Here is a 22,657-nt window from a genome sequence, read left to right on the forward strand (position 1 = left end):
CGCACTCTTGGCCAACCCGAAAGAGGACTTGAGTGCTATTGGCTCCGTCACACTGCAATATGGTAAGAAGGGCACCGCTCCTTTCAAGATTCTCCTTGCTCTCAATGCTGACATTAATCCAAAGTTTGGAGCAAGGCATCGATTCGAGGGTGAAGTGGTTGCAGTCGAACGGAGCAATGCATCGCTCGCAAAGTTGGAGCTTTGATACACCCGAAAAGAGTACAACATGAGCCTATAGACTGGCATCGAGAATGATCAACAACACACCACGCAGCCACTCCCACAAGTAAAAAGAGAACAACGCCGATTGGCCTCTGCCATCCACCACGACCTTTCACCTATACTCCCGCCGTCCTTCTAATAGTCCAATCGTTGAGTTCCTGGTCCCTCCTTACCGCGCACTCGTCCCTATGCTTCATGAACTCGAGAGTCTTCACCTTCCGATGACAGAGCCCACAACCGACCTCTCCGCGGCCCATGATCCGGAGGACATTATAGTCTGCATAAAGCTCAACCAAACCCATCACCACAGGATCGAGAAGCCTCTGCCTGCGCATGCAAAAGATCAACCTGAGGACAACAGCGTCCGTCCACGAGAGATATTGAGGTCGCGGCTCAGGGAGTCGCGGAATCCGTGGACTGAGGAATGTGCTGATGCCGCGGATCCATGGCAGCGCATTCTCCGGGTCACCTGGCTGGATTTTGAACGGGTGTAGGAAGTTGATCTTGAGGCACTGGGCGCGGTGCTGTGCCCATCGGGCTTTGAAGTCGATCTTCCCGCATACCATGCATTTGTGTAGGGGAAACTGGTCGCGGATGTCGCTGGCTTCCAACTAGTGAAGCCAGAAGAGCAACTGAGGGACGAGGTTTCGTTTCTTGTTGAAGAAGTCTATGAGAACCGCAACGCACGCACGCCGGGTTGCGACGTCGTTGAAATCGATGGTCCCTGGATTGTTCCAGTCTATCGGTATTGCACCTGCGGCGGAGTCTTGTCTGGATGTTCTGGTCCCTTCCGCCTCTTCCTCTTTGGGTTCTCCCGGTTCTGTGTTCTCCTCCGAGGTCTCGGATTCGATATCCTCATCTTCCATAACCCCATGCTGAGCGCCTTCCGCGTCGATGAAGATGAAGTTCGTCCTGGTCGCGCGTATGACGATTTGTTGTTCCGCCCTCACTTTCGCCAGAGCGCCTCGCTCGAACCACAGTGTCGAGGTGGGTCGTTCGACGAGGAGGCCAACGTCGTCGAACACCGTCCTGTAGGCCTTTCTCTCAGACTTGGGTGTCTTTATCAGTCGCGGTTTCTTGGACTTCTTCCGCGTGGTGGCTGTGCTGGCTATGCTGCTGTCAGTCTTGGGTCTTGACCTTTCTTTGATTTGCAACGAACGACTCACCTCCCGATAGCGATGAAGCAACATGCCTCTCCCAAGCACTGAGCAGTGCAGGATTCGGAGGCCTCCCATCCGTCGGCATGCTGGCACGAAAATACCCAGCTCGATACCGAAAAATCCCTACTCTCAAAAACTGTGTCGACGAGGCAAAAACGTTGTTGGCTTTTTCGAACCTGCTCGACTCCTGGGACGCTGCGACTGCTGAACGACCGTCACCGTCTGCTGAACGTCCACCTCCAAAGAAGACGCCGCTCGACTCCGCCCCTGCCCCGGAAGTATCGCCATCGTGATCTCCCTGCGAAAGACACCTTCCACGGCATCTGCGTCTGGAGCAGGCACGTTCCCATTTCCATTCCCGCTGCCGACAGGAGGAAAGTACTCCCATCCAGAGGAACCATTCGACTCCTCCGTCGACGCCGTCGCCGCAGCGAATTCGTACTCGTGGGTGCTGAGAGCGTTCATACTCCAAGCTGCAGAGCACTGGTCGCACACTGCTGTCGAGTGCAGCACTTGGCGGGCGTGTGCGACGCAGTTTCCTGCTAAGGGGCATCTTTCCACGAGGGTGGATTGCTCGCCTGTGCAGATGAAACGGACGATGTCGTAGCAGCACATGGCTTGGTGCTTTGGCTTGGTGAGAGCAGTCTGGAAAAGTGCTGAGGTGATCTTGATGGTTGATTGATGGGAACGGAGCGAGTGTGAAGAGAGAGTTGTGTGTGATGGATGTATTTGTTCTTCCGATTTTCGAAGTGCCTGATGTCGGCGAGCATGTAGCTACTGACCTTGGGCAGAAGCGCGCAATTACCCACGTTGCAATGCTGCGCGGCCTTTGGTTGCCCAGTGTCACCTGCCCCAACCTATGCCGGGTTTTCATGCGTAGTCACGATTCTGTCCTCTTGCCCTATAATCACACCTTTCTCCAACGCCACGCTAATACAGCATTATTCGTTCAAGTCGTCGTTGGACCATACCCCTGTCGCCAGCTCTACGCCCTGCCAGCCCTACCAGCTTGGATGATTTCACCTGTGTGAGGATCGTCTGCCCTCAACACCGGCCAGCCCGCTGAGTCTGCCTTGGCCAAGGTGAGCTCCAGCTTGGTGCCCATGATCTTGAACTTGCTGTCTGCTGGTTTGATTGCCCCAAACAGCTCCATGGCTGTCTGGTACCTCTTCTTGTCGGTGGTGACCAAGTCCAGGTCAACCTTCTTGCCATCGTCGGTAAATATGACCTTCGACCGATTGTTGTCGATCTTCTTGAGGTACAACGACGCGATCACAGTCGTGGCTGTCTGGTAGAAATCGTTCCGTACCTCCTTCAAGTCCTCTTCAGTATTCGCGTCCTTCTTCTTGCCCACGAACAGATGACGAGTGGTTGTCTTGCAGCCTGGTATCTTCATGAACTCGTCAAACTCCAGCACTCGCCGCTTACAGCAGGTCCAGCCCTTGCTTCCCTCGTGGAACAGCGCTTGTCCAGGATGATGGGTGCATTTCTCTTCGTCCCGGTTCGGGCCTGCTTTGTAGGTCGCACCACATGCCTTACGCTTGCATGCCGCTCCATCCGGCACAGGAGTGTTTGGATCATCTTCCTCTTCTTCTGGTGGTGCTGGGCTCGGCGACGCTCGAGGTGGTTGCGCAGCTAGAGGCGCTCTCGCAACGGCGGGTGGTAGCTGTTCCTTCTTCTCTTGCTGGGCCTTGATCTTCGCTTCTACTTCCTCATCGCTGATCTTCTTCGGCTCTTCAGCTGGTGTGTCGTCTACGGTGCTATGCTTGCCGGTCGTGCATGGCGGAATGTTCATAAACTCGTCGAAGGTGAGGACACGTTTGGAACAACATTTCCAACCTGAACGTATGTCAGCATGGCTGCTTCAGCTCACGACTTCCTTTGTGAGGCAGACCAACCTTTCTGTCCTTCGTGGAACACAGGCGGGCTAAGGGAGACTTGATGTTAGCACTCGTAGCACTCCGCGGCTCATTAAGGTGGGCAGACCAACCCCGGATGGTAGACACATGGCTCGTCTGGGTCTGAGAAGACCTTCCCACAGCCCTTGTGCACGCACTTTTGCGCCATGATCTCGCACGCTCGATGCGTCGATGATTGTATCAGGTTGTCGAACGTAGCAAGGGAAATGTGGGTAGAAGTTTGCGATCGCAGAAGACAATCGAGAACCTTCCTGCCATGTCTGAGTCTTGGCGTACGTTTTCCCACGTGGGGCTCATGCATGTGGCTTGTGCTTCAACTTTCCTTCACTCACAGCAACCACCAGCTCCTGAATCACTCCTCTTTCACGTTGATATGAGGGCCACCACACGCCTAGCACAATTGCCTTTGCGTCTCACTCTGTTCACGCATGACCATTGCTCACTATGCGTTCCTGTGAAAGAGGCCATGAGCCGTGTTTGGGACAGGAGACACTTCGAGTACCGCGAAGTGGACATTCTGGATCCGAAGAACTCGAAGTGGAAATCGCTCTACGAGTTTGACATTCCAGTGGTACGGATCAGAAAGTTTTGTTCGATTGGACCGTTACTTATGAACATGCTTAGGTTCATGTAGATCGGACTGCAGCATTGGCGAGCAACAATGGCGGCGAGACAACAGCTGCTGCTCGAAAATTGAAGCACAGGCTCACAGAAGCCGAGGTTGAAAAGGCCATGGACGAAGTTGAGAAGTCATGACTCTAGACTCTAGACAAGAGGACAAACATCAAGCTCGAATCGTGCTCGAACTGTGCTCACGGCGGGGCTGTGGCCGATCTATGCCGAGCCCCTCAGAGGAACTGAAGATGTCAACCTGACAGTGTTCGCGACAACATCGTTTGATCTGGAACTTTTCCAACGATGCAAGCAGCTAACAGACTTCAAAAAGCTCTCAAGAGCGGGAAATCAAGCTTTGGAGGATGGCAGGTAAGGATGTCTTCCACCAACATCTGCACAACTGCTTACAAGTAGCAGATGCTTCCAGGCTCGAATCTAAGTAGAGCAATCGCTCGAACCCCGAACATCGACTGGATCTGTGTCGATTGCGAGCACGGTGACATCTCCGATGATCAAATGCATCAGAGCGTTGCTGCTATTGCTGCTTGCGGCGTTAGTCCCGTGGTCAGAGTGGCAGATGGCCAGCATTGGATGATCAAAAGAGCACTGGATGCTGGTGCACATGGTATCATCGTTCCTCTCCTTCAGACCGTCGAAGACGCGAATAATGTGGTCAAGTTCAGCAAGTTCCCACCTCAAGGCAATAGAGGCCTTGGATCACCATTCGCGATGGAGAAGTTCGCGGAGCAGGTTTCGAATCCGAAGGAGATCTCTCTTCAACAGTACTACAGGGAGGCCAACTCCAGCATCGTAGTCATCGTCCAGATCGAAACGGCATCTGCGCTGGACCAGATCAAAGACATCGCCGCAGTGCCTGGAATCGATGTGTGCTTCATCGGGCCCGTGGACTTGGGGAACTCGATCGGTCATCCTGCTGAATCGATCGGAAAGTACCCTCCCAAGCTGGAGGAGGCCATTGAAGCCGTACATCAAGCCACGCAAGCAGCAGGCAAATGGACGGCGATATACACGGTAGGAGGCGAATCGGCGAAGTCGTACGCTGATCGGGGGTTTAATATGGTCAATACCATGAATGATGTTGCTGCCATTCGGATGACGTTTGGACAAGCGATGGAGGTAGCGAGGAAATGAAGATTGAAAATATCAGGTAGCATGTCTGTAATATGTGTTGCAGACTAGACTTTGATCATTCAAGTAATGCAATCAAATTTGAAAAGGTCAAGTTCCAAACTGTCTGGCTATTCTCCTTATCCTCGACCAGACTCGCTCCCGAAAGTGGCGCCGATCTCTGACTTCACCTTGGCAGGCAGCTTCAAGCTCATCCTGCTACGACGAACTCGCGTGCTCGAGTGGTGCATCAACGCCTCTCAATTCTAACGACTCATGATGACACGATAAGATGATTTCATACTGCAACTGCTGTCTTTGACCTCGAGCAGATCGCAGCAATGGCCCAAATCCCGGCTCAAGTCCCGGACAAGGTCCTTTCGTGGTTGTACAGCGTTCTTCATGTACGTCCTCTGAAGCTCTGCGAGGAATGAAGATGAAGCGCGTACTAATGACCATGCAGGAATATCACGACTCCCAACGAACCTACTCGGATGCTGCTCGAGCGCTTTCTGCATATCCATCTCTTTCGCCGCGAACCGACGTCTACACCTCTGAGAATGGCGCCTCTGCGCTTCTGTTAATGCTACATGGGACTCTGCCCGTAATCTTTCGAGGAACAACATATCGCTTTCCGATCAAGCTATGGGTGCCGCGCGCCTATCCTCACGAAGCACCCATCGTATTCGTTGATCCGGGGAAAGACATGGTCGTTCGACCTGGGCAGCATGTTGGAGTAGACGGAAGAGTATACCATCCATACCTACGAGACTGGACACGAATGTGGGATAGGGCCAGCATTGCGGAATTTCTCGAATTCCTGCAACAGGTCTTCAGCAAGGAGCCGCCGGTGATTAGCAGAGCACAACAGCAACAGTATCAACGGACAATGGGGCCTAGTCCTCAGCAGCAGCAACAACAGCCAGGAGCAAGTCCGGGACCACCACAACCGCCTCCTAAGCAAACGTCTGGGGTTGCTCAACCCCAGGACCAGGGACCACCGCCTTTACCCCCAAAGCTTGGGGACGAGTACGCTGAGCCGCGGCGTGATGTAAATAGAGACGGTCCGCCACTGCCACCGCTACCGCCTGAAGCAGGAAAACATCAGGGACAGCATGCTCTCTCGCCGCCGCCAAACGGCAATGGGCAAGCTTCACGATCTCCTTCCCACACGTTCGCAGCATCAAACCCCGGGTATCAGAATGGCAGGCCGCCAGGACCACCGCTGCCTCCCATACCAAACCAACAGACCCCACAGGCGCAATACCAACCGAGGACAAATCACGACAGAAGCCCAGTCTCGCCAGTCTCGCCAGTAAATGGCTATTCAGAGCTTCCCGACTCAAGATACTCCCGACCCGCTCCTCTTCCACCTCCACAATTCCAACAAAATGTGAGGCCAGTATCTCAAGTCGCTCCATATCCCCCACAGCAACAACAATACCCCGCTGGTCCTCCCCATATGCAGCCACAGCCTTTCCAACCGACGCATTACCAGCCTCAACACACTTTGCCGCAGCAGCAGCTTCAGACTCAGAAGCAGCCACCACCAGATTTGCTCTCCGACCCATTTGAGGTTGCGCTACCTCCTTCAGCTGGCTCACAGCTTCCAGCACCTCCGATACCTCCCAATCCCGAGAAAGAGCATTTACTACAGGCTATCAACGGCACACTGGTTCAGCAGGCACAGCAGAAGGTCAACCAGAACCTCAATGCCATCCATCCTCTTCAAGCACAGCAACATGCGCTGCGAGCTGCATATGAACGGTTAGACGGCGAGATTAGGCAGCTTGAACAGCTGGACCAAGCATTGTCCAGCAACGAGTCGATCCTTCATCGCAGTATCCAAGACTGTGATAGGACAATCTCGACAGCGAAGTCAAAGAAACAACCGCCTATTGATGAAGTTCTCATTGCACCAACTATGGTATCAAATCAGCTCTGGACGCTCTGTGCCGAAGAAGCTGCTGCGAGAGAAGCCATGTATGTGCTGCAAAAGGCTGTAGATCGAGGTAGAGTCAGCGGCAATGACTTCGTACGACAGATGAGAGGGCTTGGACGAGAATGCTTCCTCAAGATGGCCCTAGCACGGAAATGTGCACGAGGAATGGGACTGGAGACAGCTCGGTGAGCGCTCCAACTTCACGACAAGGCCCACCTATCCGAATGAAGAGAGACATATGCTCATTTCATGAAGACTCTTTGATTACGCGCTTCAGCGTAGCAACATACTCATCGACCTCTCTACAACCCTCAATCGTATAATCCCTCCTCTTGCCCTCAATCACAATATACGGCACCGAATCCACCTGATTCCCCGCCTGTTCCCTGATCGCCATCTTCGTCTCCATCAACCCCTCCTCCTCATCCTCCACAAACGCCCTCGCCTCCCCCTCATCCACCCCCGCCTCCACCGCCGCCCGCACCAACGTCTCATGCGAAGACGGATGCCTCTCCTCCTCGAAATACTGCCGATACAAACTCTCCACAAACCTATCCACCACCTCCGCCCCTTTAACCTCCTGCCAATGCCCTATGCACCTATGCGCGTGCAACGTATTCGCCACGACACCCCCGAACTTATATTTTATCCCCTCCGCGGCGCCGTAGCTCGACATTAAGGAAGTGTACATGTTCATTTTCTCGTCGCTGTCGCCGTAGCGCATGGTTTTGTACCAGACGTATTTGTCCTCGCCGGCTTGGGAGGCGGAGGGGTAGAGTTGGTAGGGTTTGTAGATTGTGGTGAAGGTTGTGGGGGTGGGAAGGAGGAGGGAGAGGGCTTTGGTTAGGCGCCGTTTGGCGAGGTAGGTCCAGGGGCAGATTGTGTCGAGGGTGAAATTTATGGGGATGTTGGTGGGGGTAGTCATTGTGTATTTTGTGAGAGGGTTTGGAACGTTGGGCTGCGGGGACATTGTTGTTTGAGCGGGAGATCGTGAATCGGACCCCACATGACTCTCGGCCGCAGGGAAGGAGCGTGATTGGGTTCGGCCCGTGCTCCCATCGGAGCCTGACCAGTCGCGTGCGAGGACTGATCCGTGCACCTGCAGTGATTGTATCCTGCCGAAACGACGAACCTCTTCCTCACCATTATGCTCTTTTCCAACCCATCCCGCCTCCGCACCACATACTACCCAGACGGATTCCCCACGTTCGACCAAGTCGGTGCGTCGACTCGGTGATTCCTTATTGCCGGTGACGTATCTGTTCATGATTATTTCATCTATGCGCCAAATGGTATTGTCGCACAACAAGAACAGAAATGGGGCCGTAATCCTCATTTTCAAGCTCTCGATACGATCTTACTGGATGATGACCTACGAGAAGATCCTATTTGGAAGAAAGACCTTGGTGCAGATTCGGAATCAAGCTTGTACCTGGAATCCTAATGAACGTCCTATATCACAACCTTCTAGACTCTCCCAACTTTTCTTGGTAGACAGTGTATTTCTCTCGACTATCCACTCACAGCTTCGGCTTTGGCTGGCTACCCACGTCTAGGTAATTGCTAGGCAAGCTATCCTGCACGAGGTACCATTGACCTTTCTCGGCCGCATCCTAGATGGTAAGCTCGGTGCCAGTGTCTGGCTTGTAGTAATCCGGCGTCAAAGACAGCTTGCTGTTGTTGAAGGGAGTAACCCTGTGCATCAGGTAAACAGCGATTTCTTCAAAGATTACAGGATCCACCTACAAATAAGTTCCAGAGTCGTTGCGAGTGGGAATGATGTTCCACCCAACGCGGTTGTAGTTTGGACTATCCCTATTGCTAGTCACGCGTCCGCCCTTTTTCTCGCCCTCTGTGCTACACTCAGTTGCATACACCTCGAATGTGATAACTTGCAGCAGACATACCTTCACAGGCGAGGAAGAGACCAGTCAAACGATTGATGATGAGATATTCACGGTGTTTGGAAACCGTGCCGTCACCACGGTCGACGATGTGCCAAATCTGGTTATCACTCTTTTCCTTTCCCCTTGCTAGTCTTCAGCCTTCATTCGATTCTCGTACCATGAATGGAGCCCTCTTACTTCATTACAGCTTTGGACTTGTCGTCCTTCTTGCCGTCCTTGATCTCAACGGCCGCTGGAGAGCCCGAGGGACTGTTGGCGTAGATGAGCCGGTAGGCACCCGGACCGTTGAAGTCGGACATGTTTGCGTACTCAAGAGAGAAGTTGGTCTAACGTGAGGAAGAATGGATTAGAGTCTCGATGGCATGGGTGAGCAAATGGGCTGCACAGCCTTCTTATATATGTAGAAGTGCTCTACCAGGGCTTGGACCAGACTCAATGCCACTTTCCCCATGAGCGACCTTAGAACACATATGCCTTGGCACTCTGCAACTAGAGCAGACTCCAACCGACCACATCACGCACTGACGCTATGCAGTGCGAGAGAGCGTATTGCATGTAGCCAGTTATATCTGCGCCGACCCTGCGTCAAGCGCTACTGATCACGTTAGCTCGATTTGCTCGCTGCCTTTGGCTCTGCTACTTCCGGCTCGAACTTTTTCGCGCACTTCCATTAGCTTTAAGTTATGCTCGATTCGTTCCGCCTTCCATCGATCATTTCCTCTATTGCATGTCACAGCTTGGATTGCAAGCCCCGGAACCGGTTAGTGGTTACCGCCTCAATGATGCCATGCTCCACCAAACAGCTAAAGCCAACCGATGCAATTGTACTCGTGTTTCGGCGTTTCCAAGCCCTCAGCAAGTAGTAGGAGTATTGTCTGTAGTCTGAGGTCTGGAGGAGCTAAATGATATCTCAGGGGTTGTGATGGATGCCTAGCACGCAGCACAACGCCATCTCAACTTCACAGCACGGATCGAGCAGGTTGATGCACCCGGCCTACATCGAACAAGTGTAGATAGTTTCAGATCCTCACCGAGGGATCTTAGATCGGCCATGCGCGTGTGCCAAAGTGTCTTCCTCGTTGATTCCGGAACCATGACGTTAGAACGACAAGCTTTGCAGGCACTGGCAAATCAATACCCTGATGCGGCCCACGCTTGGAATTGCCAACCATTTCCTGTTGAAAAGAACAAAACCATCGATATGAGCTTTGTTATACGATTAGAGTTCTTCGTATAGCTGAGATCTTCAGTTTCAAGAGCCCAAGCCGTGGTACAACTAGACAAAAGACGCTACTTTGCACTCGGCACTGCTGCCTCATAACGAGAGCAGCTTGTCGCACTTGTCTTTGGTGGTCGAGCCATTGCGAGCGGTGTGTTGCTTGGTGTCGCGGAGGCCTTTAGGCAATCTGCACAGCTTCGTGCCTACCTGCATAGCAGCTTGCAGGCAGCACGCTGGGCAAGACGCTGTTGACATATGAGGGAAGCGATGCGGCGATTCGTGTAATGTGGGGATCGGCGGGTCGCAATGCACGAAGCGTCGTGTTGCGTGATGGACCGCGGTATGCTCGAAACGCGGTGTGCGGCGAATCGTGTGGCCAGCGAGTCGTTTGGTGCGGCGAGTCGCAGTGAGCGGCGAGTTAGTACGTGACAAAGGCACATGTATGTAGTTGCGGTGGATCACTCAGATCCATCAAAGCGTGACGTTGTGATCTGTCTGCGGTCGGGAATCGTCCCGTGCGGGCCGGTGCGTGTGAAGACATCGCGTCCTCAATCTTTCCCACTCCTCCCATCCAACACGCTCCTCTCCCCGCCGTCGAACCGCGCCCCTTGGCCCCCTTCCAACGTCGCAATTCGTCTTAGAGCACATTCGAGCCTCTTTCATCAACAAACTCGAACGTTCCCGCGCGCGTGCCTTACCCGCGAAGGAGAACGACTTCTTCGAAGCGTCCATCAGACAGCTCTCGCAAATCCAAGGACGCCCTCCTCAGTATGGCGCTGTTACGAGATGCTCCCGCTCATATCTAGCCCGTGGCGCTACCATCCAACATGGATCGAAGGAATACCTCAGCTTTGCATGCCTTTGTTACGTCTTCAAGATCGATCTGCGGCGTCGATTGGATAGGATTACGTAGAGAATGAGCGCAGATGTCTTGGCAATGCTCACACCCAGGCACCCAGGCTGAGGGGGAGCTTGTCGCCTGCAGCGGATTAGACTCCCCGGCGCCGCAAACCTGCATTGGCTCTATTGGCAATAGCGCCATGCTCTTGTCGCCTTGGAGCTCTTGCGATCTGTCGAATCGTGGCGCCGCCTGAACCTGAACCTCTCGACTAATGTGGTCGGGCCCATCTTGTAGGATAGCACTGTCCCTTTTGGTCTACACCAGCAGGCGGAGAATCGAGGCAGTACTTGTGACCAGTACAAAAGACTTGGGCCGAGTGAGCTATGCATGTGTTTTGGGGGTTTCATCTACTCGGAGACGCCAAACCAGTATTGAGCCCATTAATCCTGGAGCGCGGTAAACCTAACATCAACGCTCACATGCCGCAATGCACCTCGTGAAGGCGAGCGTGCTTCGCCGCAGTAAATTGGATGGTAAATGCAGAGCGTACGAATTACTCTTCTGCCGATATTCACGTCGACAGGCTTCTGTTCCGCTACTGCAGTCGAGGCAGCGGATACGAAGTCGATGCCATACTCGATTTTGACAGACGTTAGGCGTGCCACTAGTTCCGTTACTAGAGTGCCCATTACCTTTGCGCCTACATTTGCTCGCCTCTTACTAAAAGAAAGTATTATACTATAAACTTGAACAAGTAGTAAAAAAGCTATATTATTCCATGCTAGATAGATTCATTCATCTATAAAGGATTAGCTTTATCCACTACACAACAAACAACATCCTTTAGAAAGGCTGGGTCACAGCGGTTCGGCCCGTGGTCCGATTGCGCCAGCCTTTTTTGGGATTTGAGACGACGTCCTCCGAAAAGGCTGGACTTCTGAATCAATAACATGATCCGGTTGGGGACGAGACGAACGTCTCATTTCCCCTCCACAGCCATCTGCATACTGGGAATGGGCTAACAAGTCCAACGAACCTGCCGTCATCGCCACGCAAAAGCAACAGGCGACCTGCCTCAAGCTACACACGAGCATGTGCTGTACAGTGAAAGATATGCGACGACAAGTGGCAACTTAGGTCGAACATGCAGCATTATTCTGGAAGACCAAAGGGCATCTTGAACTGGCAACTCATGTGTCGGAGGCTTTGTTGCGCCATGCATCCTCCGTCAACGTGGTACAGCCGCTCAACGGTCATCACCATGGCACTCGTCCCGGCAAAGCAGGCCCATTTGGCCCAGTGCCCCAAACCCTCGAAGACTCTCGAAAATGGAATATATACTCCAATACAGCATGAATGGAATATCTCAGACCGGTTTAATTGCTCTTATCCGGAAGAGACGCGTTATGTTGGTACAGCTGGCTGGGCGGGATTATGTCTCACTCGAAAACCACACCGCAAAGTTTTGGTACAAGGCTGGCATCCCACCTGCACCATCGAAGCGCAAAAAGACGGGAGGCTGTAATACTCATTTACCATTCGAAATTCACGTTACGATTCACGTCTCTGCCTAACGTTCGAGCCATTCGATGCTGGCACGTCTTTCTTGCCCTGCGAGGCTGGAGTTGTCTTCACTTTCTCTACCACCGCCACTCTGGTGGCAAGACTCTGAAAACAAGAGGCTATCATGCCTTTCTATGGCCTCTATATTACAGAGATGGGAAGTCGTAGGTCTTGATCTCCTTTCGTCCAGCACAGCACAGCACGTCTGCAATCTACTACCTCACTTGACTAACCCACCAGCATCATTTGCCTGGAAGAAACAGCAGCGTATACATTATCGGTCTTTACATTCATTCTCGAAGCCTTTCGAATCCTTATACTCTCTTTTCTGGATACGATCGCTTGACAACATCTTTCATCTACAATCTTCTGGCAAACACCTCAACATGAAGCCATCCACCACCGCCATCGTGACCGCCGCCGGAGCATCCTCAGCATCGGCAATGGTGCCGTTGTACGTTCTTTTTCCCCCATCTCCCCCAAACCCACAAGACTGACCGCAATCTCTAGCTTCAACACAACCTCAACGCAGCCCTTCCACTGTCCCTCCCCATTCGGCCTCTTCTGCGCCGGGCCCTCGATGTCCCAAAACCTCCTCATGCAATGCACAATGGGCAACCCGTCCCCCATCAACTGCATCGAACACACCGCCGCCCAAGCCCCCATCGACGACTACAACGCCCGGTGCTACGAGTCCGCCCCATCTGCCGGCGACGCAGGCTGCGCGAAGGAAGGGACTGTATACCCACTTTCTGGGAACCCATTCCCTCTACCAGCCGGCTCAGACGACGCCTCCCTCCCAGAAACCCCGACATTGACAGCCTCTGCGGGAGCCGAGACGGCATTCCCTGCCCCAGCGAACTTGACCGCGTTCCCGATGCCAACACCGCACTTCCCCGCGCCGCCGTCGCCACCGCCAGCGGGTCTCGCCTCCCTGCCAAAAGCCTCCCTGCCAGGATACGTCACGACCGTAACAATGGGCACGCAAACGCGCTGGCACACCGTCTTCTCCAACTGCGGCAACGGCACCATGCTCTTCGGCACCGCAACAAGCTCCACCTTCGCCAGCTGGCAAACAGGCAGCATCCCAGGTGAACTCGCCTCCTCCGAATTCCAATCCCAACCCCAAGCATCTCCCTCAGCAGCAGCGCCAGCCACAATCCCCTGCGACCCCTCCACCTCCTACGCGCCCCTCCCCATACCCACCCCTGAGCCCGAGGCAACAACCACAGAAACATCTACGGTCTCCTACGCCATCGACCCCACCAACAGCACCTTCTCGCCATCCTGGATCCACCCCACGAACTACGCGACCGTCACCGTCGTCGCCGCCGCGAGCAGTTTCGCTTGGTCCTCGGGCGAGGTCGCGACGCCGACGACCTCGACGTCCACCGTTACCGCGAGCGAGGCCGTGCCGTCTATGTATCCCTCGGCGACTTCGTCCGCGGGGTTCCAGAGTGGTGCTGGGGATGATGAGGAGAGTTCGGCTGCCGGAAGGGGGCGTGAGGCGCCGAGGTCGTGGGTGGCGGTTGCGGTTGTGGTGGCGGTTGTAGTTTGGGGGGTTTGAGGGAGGGGTTGGACTTTCTGATGGATGGGCTTTTTTTGTGGATTTGTGGGATATTGGAAAATGTTTTAATTCGCGATATTTCTGGGGGAATAGAGCATGCATGAGTGAGTGAGGAGTTGAGGCATTCGGGCACGGCGCAAGCGGCATTTGGATTTTTTGTTTCGGTCGGATCGGATTGGAGATTGGCATGGCATTTGGAAGATGTGAGAAAGAGATACCCCCGGAGAGTAGTGTGAAAGAGCGTCGAGGAGCGGAAGTCCGCCCTTGAGAGAGAGTGAAGTTAGAGAAGAGACCTTTGTCGAATAGAGAGAAGAAAGACAGATTCAAATGAATCGAGTCACAAAAACTTTGAACAGATGCATATGTATTCTTTCTTTCTTTTTCAAAAACACACTTCGAATGTACACATTATGCTCAACGATGAGTGATTACCTCTCTCTTCTCTAACCACCTCGCTTGAATGGATTGTTGGACTTGAACGATGATGCAGGTGATAAAAAGCCAGTCGATTTCGTCGCGCGGAGCCCGTACTATGAGTTCATTTGCACGTAATTGCCTATATTGAAAATCAAAGAGTCAGCTTTTTAGCAGTTCAATGGAGTCAGGGATATGCGGTTTTCCAAAACAGTACCTGGAAACTGCCCCTGTCGAGCGCCGACACGTCCTGTCCACCATTCGTTGGTGTTGTCTGTTCGAGAGATGATCTCGATGGTTTCGCCTGTCGTGAAGGAGAGGTCGCCCTCGGCTTGCGCTTCGTAGTCATATAATGCTGTACATGTCTCTACTCCGGGGAGGCCGCTTAATCTTGAGGGTTTCGGCTTGGGAGGGGGTGGTGCGGCTTTGGCTTTCGCTGCTGCTCCCCAGTTTCCGCCGGTGCTGTTTGCTCGTCCTAGGTCTGAGGCTCCGGCTGAATATGCGGGTGGAGGGTTTTGGTCGTATCCGTCCATCGTAAGTCTTCGGTTGGGGGATTCCGAACCGGCGTCTGACGATCCCTTTCTCCCGTTCTCAATGGCGAGTTTGTTGCCGTATTTCAGAGCTGGCTTCGGTCGTGGGCCACCTGTAGTCTTGAACTTGACGATTGAAAGTGCCTCGGCGCGCTGCTGGATATCGCCACGCTTCTTCTCGAATGCGCCTTCAATGTCCAGGGTCAAGTCGAAGTAGCCGATGTCGATGTTCTGCATCTTGTCGTGAAGGGTGTAGAAGACGTTCAGCTGCATGTAGTAGAAGCTCTGGAAGAGAGGAAGGATAAACTCCCGCTCCAGTCTAAACAGCTCTGGCAGCTCCTCCTTGAGTAGGTTGTTGAAGTACTCATACTCTTGAGTCGCCATCTCCACGTCGTTCTCGGCCTTGTACAGCGCCTTCTCGTCTTTTAACGACTTGTCCGGCTTGTTCTGCAGCTTCTTTAGAGTTGCGTTGTGTCGATCAAAGTCCAACTGTTTGTGGTCCCGCTTCGTAGCCGTCTTTCGAACGACTTTGATGATTTCGAGCAGCTCATCCGCGGGCTTTACGACTCGGCTCTCGATCATCTCCAGCTCAGGCTTCAGGCTCGCTTTGAGCTCCTGCACGATACTCTCATACTCCTCACACGCCCTGATTCCTTCTGGATTGCCATCAATGACGTACGAGTCTGGGTCACTCGCCCGGCCTGAAATGGGCCTGTATATCTCGGCGCATGCTTTGGAGAACTCGATCTGGTGGTCGAGCATGCCATTGATGGCGTCAAAGTACTTCTTGCTCTCATCGTGCAGCTTCTTGGTCTCCTTCTCCAGCTCGGCGAAACGGCGCTCGGCGTCGATGTAAATCGCATCTTTTGTGATTTCACCCATGTTGAAGCGCTGCTTGAACATTTGGGGCGCCTGCCATGCCTGTCAGTCTTTTCCGGTCTATGCCATAGCTTGCCAGGCAGAAATGTCGCACCCTCGTGGCGCTCTTGGTGAATCCTTTCCAACTCATGATGGCGGTGTTTATGGGTTATGCAGTTCAAGTAGGGGTGGTCGTGTGTCGCCAGCGGTGTTGACGGTCGCAGGAGCGGAGGTGAATGGCAGTCAGACGAGCAGTTTGTGCAGGCAGGTGGATGGACCGGATCACGGCTGGCCCGTGGCTTAGCTCGGCGGCGGCGATGATGGAGTTCGCAACGGCGGCCGTTCAGCTGCGCGAAAGGAGCTGGATGCGAAGTGTGCGCCGCGCTGCGGGAACAACAACAATTGTATGCAATCCGTCTGCCTGGCTGTGTGGGAAACGTCGTCGTCGCACAGCCCGGCCCAAGACGGACGGCGTGCTTTGTGCTGGACGGCAAGCGGCGACGACGACGGCGGCTCTTCCAAGATGCTTGCACGACGTCACTTGCTTGCATGTGCCAATCCCTTCTCGCCCCAGCCTGCTGGACTGCCAGAACCAGACGTCGTGGTCCACTTGCGTCGTTCAGCACGGCGACTTCGGCTGCACTCGAACATCTCTGCACAACAAGATCCACTTGCTACACGTTCCAGCAAATGATATGCAAGTTGTTTTGAATTGTTCCGACTGCAATTCCCATCACGGCTTTTGCATCGCAAGAAGCGCGTCACGGGACCGCCCGTCTGCTTGTAGCTAGGGCGTGGCCGACTTGTAGTAGACTTTCTCCATCAAAAAGAGCTGCTCTCTGATTGCCATCCATCACAACCACACCCCATCATGTCGCATCTTGCACCCAACGCCGCCCGTCAGGCGCTTCGCCAATGCACTCGACGCCTCTCCACTTCGCACTCCTCGTTCGCCACACAGCTCCCGCGAGCATGCATCGCCGCCAAAGGTCGAAGAGGTTATGTATCCGAGTCGAGCCCCAAAAACGCCACCGTCAACATCGAAAGCACAATTAGGCAAGATCAAAAGGCATTCCTAGCCGAGACTGGCATCGCTCCCAAAGATGCTCAAATCCCAACCACCGGTCACTCTGGTGATACCGCCATGAGTCCAGTCGCCGGGATTTTGAAGCAAGCCACAGTCATGGACGAGGGTGTCCGACCCATATATCTTGACATGCAAGCCACTACCCCTACAGATCCACGAGTATTGGACGCAATGCTGCCGTACTGGACTGGTCTATATGGCAACCCGCACTCGAGAACACACGCTTATGGTTGGGAGACGGAAAAAGCTGTTGAGCAAGCGAGAACACACATCGCTGATCTGATTGGCGCCGACCCTAAGGAGATCATCTTCACCAGCGGTGCGACAGAGAGCAACAATATGAGCATCAAGGGTGTCGCAAGATTTTTCAAGAAGGGTGGCAAGAAGAATCACATCATCACCTGTCAGACAGAGCACAAGTGTGTGCTGGACAGCTGTCGACATTTGCAAGACGAAGGGTTTGAGGTCACATATTTGCCAGTACAGAACAATGGCTTGATTGATATGGAAGCCTTGGAGAAGGCGATACGACCAGAGACCGCGCTGGTGTCCATCATGACCGTCAACAACGAGGTTGGTGTTGTTCAACCCATCGAAGAGATTGGAAAGCTTTGCAGGAGCAAGAAGATCTACTTCCACACCGATGCTGCTCAGGCGGTTGGCAAGATCCCGTTGGACGTCAACAAGATGAATGTCGATTTGATGTCGATTTCTGGACACAAGATATACGGCCCCAAGGGCATTGGAGCTTGCTACGTGCGGAGACGGCCGCGTGTACGACTTGACCCTATCATCTCTGGTGGTGGCCAGGAGAGAGGTCTACGGTCAGGAACGCTGGCACCGCCTCTCATCATTGGTATGGGAGAAGCAGCCAGGGTGTGCAAAGAAGAAATGGAGGTAAGCTGCTTATTTTCCTTATACAACCCCCTTTCCCCTCCTAAATGATTATATGCTCAAACATGCATGGCTTTCTGAGTACGCCGTGACAAGCGTTTCTTGTGCTGATACACAGCGAACTGTATGATTTTGTACTAAACCACCTGCTTTTACATACACATTCTTATCGTGTATACGGAGGCTAACGATTCACCAGTACGACACGAAATACATCTCGAAACTCTCCAAGAAGCTCAGCCAAGGCCTCCTCGCCATGGAACACACCTCCCTAAACGGCGATGCCATCCAGCACTACCCTGGCTGCGTCAACGTCTCCTTCGCGTACGTTGAGGGCGAGTCGCTGCTCATGGCCTTGAAAGACATTGCTCTCAGCTCCGGCTCAGCCTGCACCTCAGCATCCCTAGAACCATCATACGTGCTGCGAGCGCTCGGCAACTCGGACGAGTCAGCACACAGCTCGATCCGATTTGGCATTGGCCGCTTCACCACCGAAGCCGAAGTGGACTACGTCTTGGAGGCTGTCAAGAACCGCGTGACGTTCCTGCGGGAGCTGAGCCCGTTGTGGGAGCTTGTACAGGAGGGTGTTGATTTGAACACGATTGAGTGGTCGCAGCATTAGAATCGACCTCTGATTTAATATCCTCTTCTTCAAGCGGCGCGGGCGTTGCGGCATGGTCACGGCCACGATCACGAAAGCAGACAGATCAGTGCAGTACCTTAGGAGAATGTATAGTGTCTTTTTTTCAAATGTACAGTACTTCACAAGCGGGCCATCTCGAACGTCCACTCAATGCAGACTTTCTTCGCAAGCCAGGCTCGTCATATCACACTTATCAATATGTACAATGTAGCTATCAACAACTTCTGTGCACGCATACAACCAGAACTCCAAGAAATGAGATCTGGCTACGAACAAGTCGGAAAGCGCCCATCTCTCATTCAAACCACTCAAAGTACTCAAGTACATTCAAAAGCTAGATAGGCAGAGAAAATTGGGTATCCTACAAGAATCAACAAAAAAAAAGCCACAAGAAAAATGCAACTGGCTCAAAACCGCCTCTCCCACTCGCAATCCCACTCCCACTCCTAATCCCAAGAATCAAGAGACACCCACCCACGTGAAATCGTCCCTATATGCTAAAATCCTCAACGAAACGTATCAAACCACTCACTCCTTCTTCGAGCGAGATCAAAACATCTCCGCATCGACTCGACTCCCCGCCCCGCCTCCTCCGACAAGACTATACGCGCTCCTACCCTCCCTCGGCGTGCGATAAGCCTCATACGGCGTCGCCAAAGAGTCCTCGTAGCCATACTCCCCAGCTCCGCCCACGCCGGCTTCGCTCTCGCTCCCGCTGAACCGACTGATCATCCCCGCACCAGCGCCGGAGTCCCTGGCATGCGCGGAGCGGGGCGGACTGCCTGCTTCCTCGGTCTCTCGTAGGAGTTCCTGCAGCCGGGTCGAGGAGCCCGCGAGCATGTAGCTGCTGCGCGTGGAGTGGACGGCGGAGGAGGCGGTGGTGTTGATGGAGACTTGGGTGTGGAGGTCGGAGATCTCGCGCTGGAGGGATTTTAGTTGGTTTTCGAGTTTGCGGCGCGCTGAGCGTTCGTCGGAGAGCATTTGGTAGAGGGAGGAGAAGGTGTAGGGTTGCGGTTGGGTGGGTGTTGTGCGGGTGCTGAGGGCGGTGGCTGTGCCGACGGTTGAGGAGGAGGGCGCTGGAGCGTGTTGCGTTGGTGGGTGGGATTGCAGTGGCATGGGGAAGTTCTCTGGGCTGCGATCGGGTTGGCTTGTTCCTGCTGTAGAGCCTCGAGCGGGAGGTGGTGCTGTTTGTGCAGGCGGAGGGATAGATTGTCGAGCTGAGGCTGACGGACGAGGCAGGTCGGGGCCAAACGGGTCTTCGAGACTGCCTTGAGTTTGTGCGGGAGCTGGAGGGGGTGGTTGAGGCGACGTAGACGGTCGTATCGTGTGGCCGTACTCATACTCGTACGATGAAGGCTCCAGGGGATCCGCGAGCGTGTCTGCCAGCAGGCTGGGAGTCCGCATGTCGTTTGAAGAGCGTCGAGTGTTCACGCTCCCCATGATGATGGTCCTTCGATTCCTTTCTGCAGTGAGCCTCTGCAAAGAATTCTGGAAGTTCTGCAGGCCGGCCTCGAGCTTCGCGACTCGATCCTCGAGATCTTTCGACATCTCCGTGCCCGCACCCGACGATAGTCTAACATCCCCAAAGCTGGGTGACGGGCGGTGCCCGTATTGCCCAGGCGGACTGCTTCTCAGCAACGCCGAACCTGGACCTGTCTGATTCTGATATGCGTCTCCACTCCGTATCTCTTGTGTCGCGTCCTCTTCACCTTGAAACCCTCTTGGACTCCTGCGCTGCACGATGTTCGGCTGCTCTTCCGGCTCCTCTTCTCTCGGCCTGTACCTCGTCGTGAACCCGCTCGCACGCAACACATCTGGTTGAAAGCTTTCACGCAGATGCCGTATCTCCTTACTCTTCTTCCTCGGTGTCGCTTGCTCAATCGTCGATGAACTCTTCAGATCATCCGTACTTCGCGACTTCCTCCTTGCCTTCTTCACTTGGCTCGTCGTTCGCTTGGGTAGAGGTGTGGGCGTCTCGCGCGCGGGATCGCTCGCTTGAGCTATGTCCGTCGACTCCCTAGGTGGTACATCAGCTGCCGACTCCTCGCGCTCTTCCAGCAATAAGCTGGGAAGGGTCTTGCGTCGTCGAAGCTGGTTGGGAGGTGCAATGAACGGATTCCCCAAATCCATAGGTTTCAATCTCACACTGTTGGGAAACTGCATCGCATACGGGGAGCTCGTTCGATGGAAAGGAGGAGATGGAGCTGCTTGGTAAGGGTCCGCGAATGTCCGCTCGATCAAGTTGGTGTCTTGAATGAACGGCTCAGGATCTTCTCGCGGTGGTGGCAGACCAGTCGGCTCGGACTTGTGATATGTATGTCTGGACGCTGGCGGATGACTGCCAGTATCCGGCCCTTGAGAAACAACTTCCCTCCCTCTTCTCCCAAAGATCTTCTTGACCGCATTCCGAATCGATCCTTTCCGCGCCTTTGCCCCATCCCCAAAACCACTCACAGACGACCCATCCCCTCGCATTGCCGCGATACTTTGCCCAGCGCTGGAGAAGGGTTGGCCATGGCTCGCGCTGCGCATACCGGCGTTCGACCTCTGCTTCTGCAGCCGCGAGGAGGGCACTGCAGCTGCATCGAGGTTCGATCCAGGTACGAAGCTCTTGCTGGAAGTTATGCGGGTGCTACTACTGGCGAACGCGTCGTCATTATTAGAATGATTCATTGAAAGGCAGGGCTAGATCCATGCAGGCCAATCTCCCTAGTGAAGGCTGGTTAAATGATCGTCGACGGTCGGGAGATATGCGATATCGATGTATGTTCAGCGGTAGGGACAGACTGTGGTAGTAGGTAGGGAGTGGGTGAACGAATGGCAGGTGTCCGAGGACAGGTGGTGGCAGTAGATCGGTCGGTCAGGGTCGCCGTGCCAATGTGAAGGAGACAGAAGGGTGCTTGGGCCGCGATACCAAGCCACGCGCTCTTGCCCAAAGCAGATGAGCTGACCAGGGCTGCAGAGCCAAACCGGAGGGGTGGGGGGCGGTTGGCTCGAGATGGTCGCGATGTGCGGCGGAGGGATCCCAAGGTTCCGACTGGGGGCTGTATGGGAGGATCTCTCAGGCACGGCGCAGGGTGATCATCTTGGGGCGAGGGTAGGAGACGAGGAGCAGAAGAGGGAGAGATGGGATATGAGCGGGAGGGAGGGACAGACAGCGTGATATCGTACTAGACTGCCGGGCTCTTGCTAGCAGCGACCAAGTGCTTGCTGCTGCAGCAGGTCGGTGTGTTTGAACTGTGCCGGAGAGGTGCTCTCAGGCCACAGCCTGGCCCGCGGCCTCGAGAGCGCTTCCTTGCTGATCAGGATGAATGCGTGGATGCGTGGTGTCTCAGCACCACCGCAACAACTCCATGCACACTGGCCGGAGAGGGAAAAGCTCAACGGACATATTGCAATCTCAGGCGGATGCGGAGCGCCAGACCGCAGTAGCGTAGCCGTCGCACGTAGCTGTCGACTCCAACCTCCGCATGTGCACCTGTCAACGAACTGCCCGCCGCCACGCCCAAGCCTTTAACATTGACGCTTGCCAGGGCGATGTGAGAAGAAGGCATTGACTTCGGCCGGCGACGACGTGCTGTTCATCAAAGTGGTGATGTCGAGGATTGCGACCGCGCCGGCAAACCCATTCGAGTCCGACGCCTAACCACGCTGGTCCACGCTCCAACGATTGCGGAAAGCCTCTCCACAGCATGTGATTGGACGTCCAGGGCCGCGCGAGGGTCCGTCGTCGACCGGCGAACATGCAGCCATCTTCCCTCCCATACCGTCCCAGATCCGGGTCTAGAAAACCAATAGTCCCGCCCGTTGCGACTATAGCTGCAATATACACTGGAGGGCGAGAGTGGCAACACACGCCTCTGATTCGTCGCTGCCATCTATTTGGTGGATCTATCGAAGACTATACGCGATTCGCACCTCACCTTCCCTCCATACTTCGCAGCACCACGACCACTGCACAATCTCCCGCCCTTGCTACCTTCGCCGGGCTCGCGCATGACAGCGCGGATTCCAACACCAGACGCACACGCGCTGTTTGCCCTCCATCGAGTGGTAGCTCGCACAAGCTCCCCTGCAGCATGCAGGAGGTGCATGGTGAACCTGCAGCCGGCTCGAACTCTGCTGAACGTCACCTGGATGATGACTTG

At 54.3% G+C, this 22,657-nt stretch overlaps 11 protein-coding genes across 11 annotated transcripts; 5 read left to right on the forward strand and 6 right to left on the reverse strand.

Annotated features, from left to right (window-relative positions):
- Positions 1-565: 565 nt before the first annotated feature.
- On the reverse strand, positions 566-1,997 carry M409DRAFT_50577 (uncharacterized protein; the record flags this gene model as incomplete). The annotated part of the gene is made up of 4 exons (XM_033811566.1): positions 566-854; positions 910-1,330; positions 1,389-1,649; positions 1,694-1,997. The coding sequence occupies 4 exons, from the start codon at positions 1,995-1,997 to the stop codon at positions 566-568; spliced, it is 1,275 nt and encodes a 424-aa protein (XP_033672859.1).
- A 370-nt stretch (positions 1,998-2,367) lies between these two features.
- Positions 2,368-3,449, reverse strand: M409DRAFT_18202 (uncharacterized protein; the record flags this gene model as incomplete). The annotated part of the gene is made up of 3 exons (XM_033804400.1): positions 2,368-3,221; positions 3,281-3,309; positions 3,373-3,449. The coding sequence occupies 3 exons, from the start codon at positions 3,447-3,449 to the stop codon at positions 2,368-2,370; spliced, it is 960 nt and encodes a 319-aa protein (XP_033672860.1).
- Positions 3,450-3,767: 318 nt separating this feature from the next.
- On the forward strand, positions 3,768-4,057 carry M409DRAFT_18203 (uncharacterized protein; the record flags this gene model as incomplete). The annotated part of the gene is made up of 2 exons (XM_033804401.1): positions 3,768-3,872; positions 3,926-4,057. The coding sequence occupies 2 exons, from the start codon at positions 3,768-3,770 to the stop codon at positions 4,055-4,057; spliced, it is 237 nt and encodes a 78-aa protein (XP_033672861.1).
- Positions 4,058-4,219: 162 nt separating this feature from the next.
- M409DRAFT_18204 (uncharacterized protein) lies at positions 4,220-5,068 on the forward strand (the record flags this gene model as incomplete). Its single annotated transcript, XM_033804402.1, has 2 exons — positions 4,220-4,285; positions 4,334-5,068. The coding sequence occupies 2 exons, from the start codon at positions 4,220-4,222 to the stop codon at positions 5,066-5,068; spliced, it is 801 nt and encodes a 266-aa protein (XP_033672862.1).
- A 317-nt stretch (positions 5,069-5,385) lies between these two features.
- Positions 5,386-7,175, forward strand: M409DRAFT_50580 (uncharacterized protein; the record flags this gene model as incomplete). The annotated part of the gene is made up of 2 exons (XM_033811567.1): positions 5,386-5,448; positions 5,508-7,175. 2 exons carry the CDS (start codon positions 5,386-5,388, stop codon positions 7,173-7,175), a joined length of 1,731 nt encoding a protein of 576 aa, XP_033672863.1.
- A 58-nt stretch (positions 7,176-7,233) lies between these two features.
- Positions 7,234-7,956, reverse strand: M409DRAFT_18206 (uncharacterized protein; the record flags this gene model as incomplete). Its single annotated transcript, XM_033804403.1, has 1 exon — positions 7,234-7,956. The coding sequence occupies one exon, from the start codon at positions 7,954-7,956 to the stop codon at positions 7,234-7,236; it is 723 nt and encodes a 240-aa protein (XP_033672864.1).
- Positions 7,957-8,599: 643 nt separating this feature from the next.
- M409DRAFT_18207 (uncharacterized protein) lies at positions 8,600-9,192 on the reverse strand (the record flags this gene model as incomplete). Its single annotated transcript, XM_033804404.1, has 4 exons — positions 8,600-8,681; positions 8,733-8,838; positions 8,894-9,015; positions 9,071-9,192. The coding sequence occupies 4 exons, from the start codon at positions 9,190-9,192 to the stop codon at positions 8,600-8,602; spliced, it is 432 nt and encodes a 143-aa protein (XP_033672865.1).
- A 3,710-nt stretch (positions 9,193-12,902) lies between these two features.
- M409DRAFT_50582 (uncharacterized protein) lies at positions 12,903-14,083 on the forward strand (the record flags this gene model as incomplete). Its single annotated transcript, XM_033811568.1, has 2 exons — positions 12,903-12,970; positions 13,027-14,083. 2 exons carry the CDS (start codon positions 12,903-12,905, stop codon positions 14,081-14,083), a joined length of 1,125 nt encoding a protein of 374 aa, XP_033672866.1.
- A 530-nt stretch (positions 14,084-14,613) lies between these two features.
- Positions 14,614-16,036, reverse strand: M409DRAFT_63498 (uncharacterized protein; the record flags this gene model as incomplete). Its single annotated transcript, XM_033815629.1, has 3 exons — positions 14,614-14,639; positions 14,715-15,939; positions 16,001-16,036. 3 exons carry the CDS (start codon positions 16,034-16,036, stop codon positions 14,614-14,616), a joined length of 1,287 nt encoding a protein of 428 aa, XP_033672867.1.
- A 720-nt stretch (positions 16,037-16,756) lies between these two features.
- On the forward strand, positions 16,757-18,488 carry M409DRAFT_18210 (uncharacterized protein; the record flags this gene model as incomplete). Its single annotated transcript, XM_033804405.1, has 2 exons — positions 16,757-17,869; positions 18,066-18,488. 2 exons carry the CDS (start codon positions 16,757-16,759, stop codon positions 18,486-18,488), a joined length of 1,536 nt encoding a protein of 511 aa, XP_033672868.1.
- A 570-nt stretch (positions 18,489-19,058) lies between these two features.
- Positions 19,059-21,182, reverse strand: M409DRAFT_50585 (uncharacterized protein; the record flags this gene model as incomplete). The annotated part of the gene is made up of 1 exon (XM_033811569.1): positions 19,059-21,182. One exon carries the CDS (start codon positions 21,180-21,182, stop codon positions 19,059-19,061), a length of 2,124 nt encoding a protein of 707 aa, XP_033672869.1.
- Between the last annotated feature and the right edge of the window lie 1,475 nt (positions 21,183-22,657).

Source organism: Zasmidium cellare (genome assembly GCF_010093935.1).
Source record: "Zasmidium cellare ATCC 36951 unplaced genomic scaffold M409scaffold_4, whole genome shotgun sequence".
Lineage (NCBI taxonomy): Eukaryota > Fungi > Ascomycota > Dothideomycetes > Mycosphaerellales > Mycosphaerellaceae > Zasmidium > Zasmidium cellare.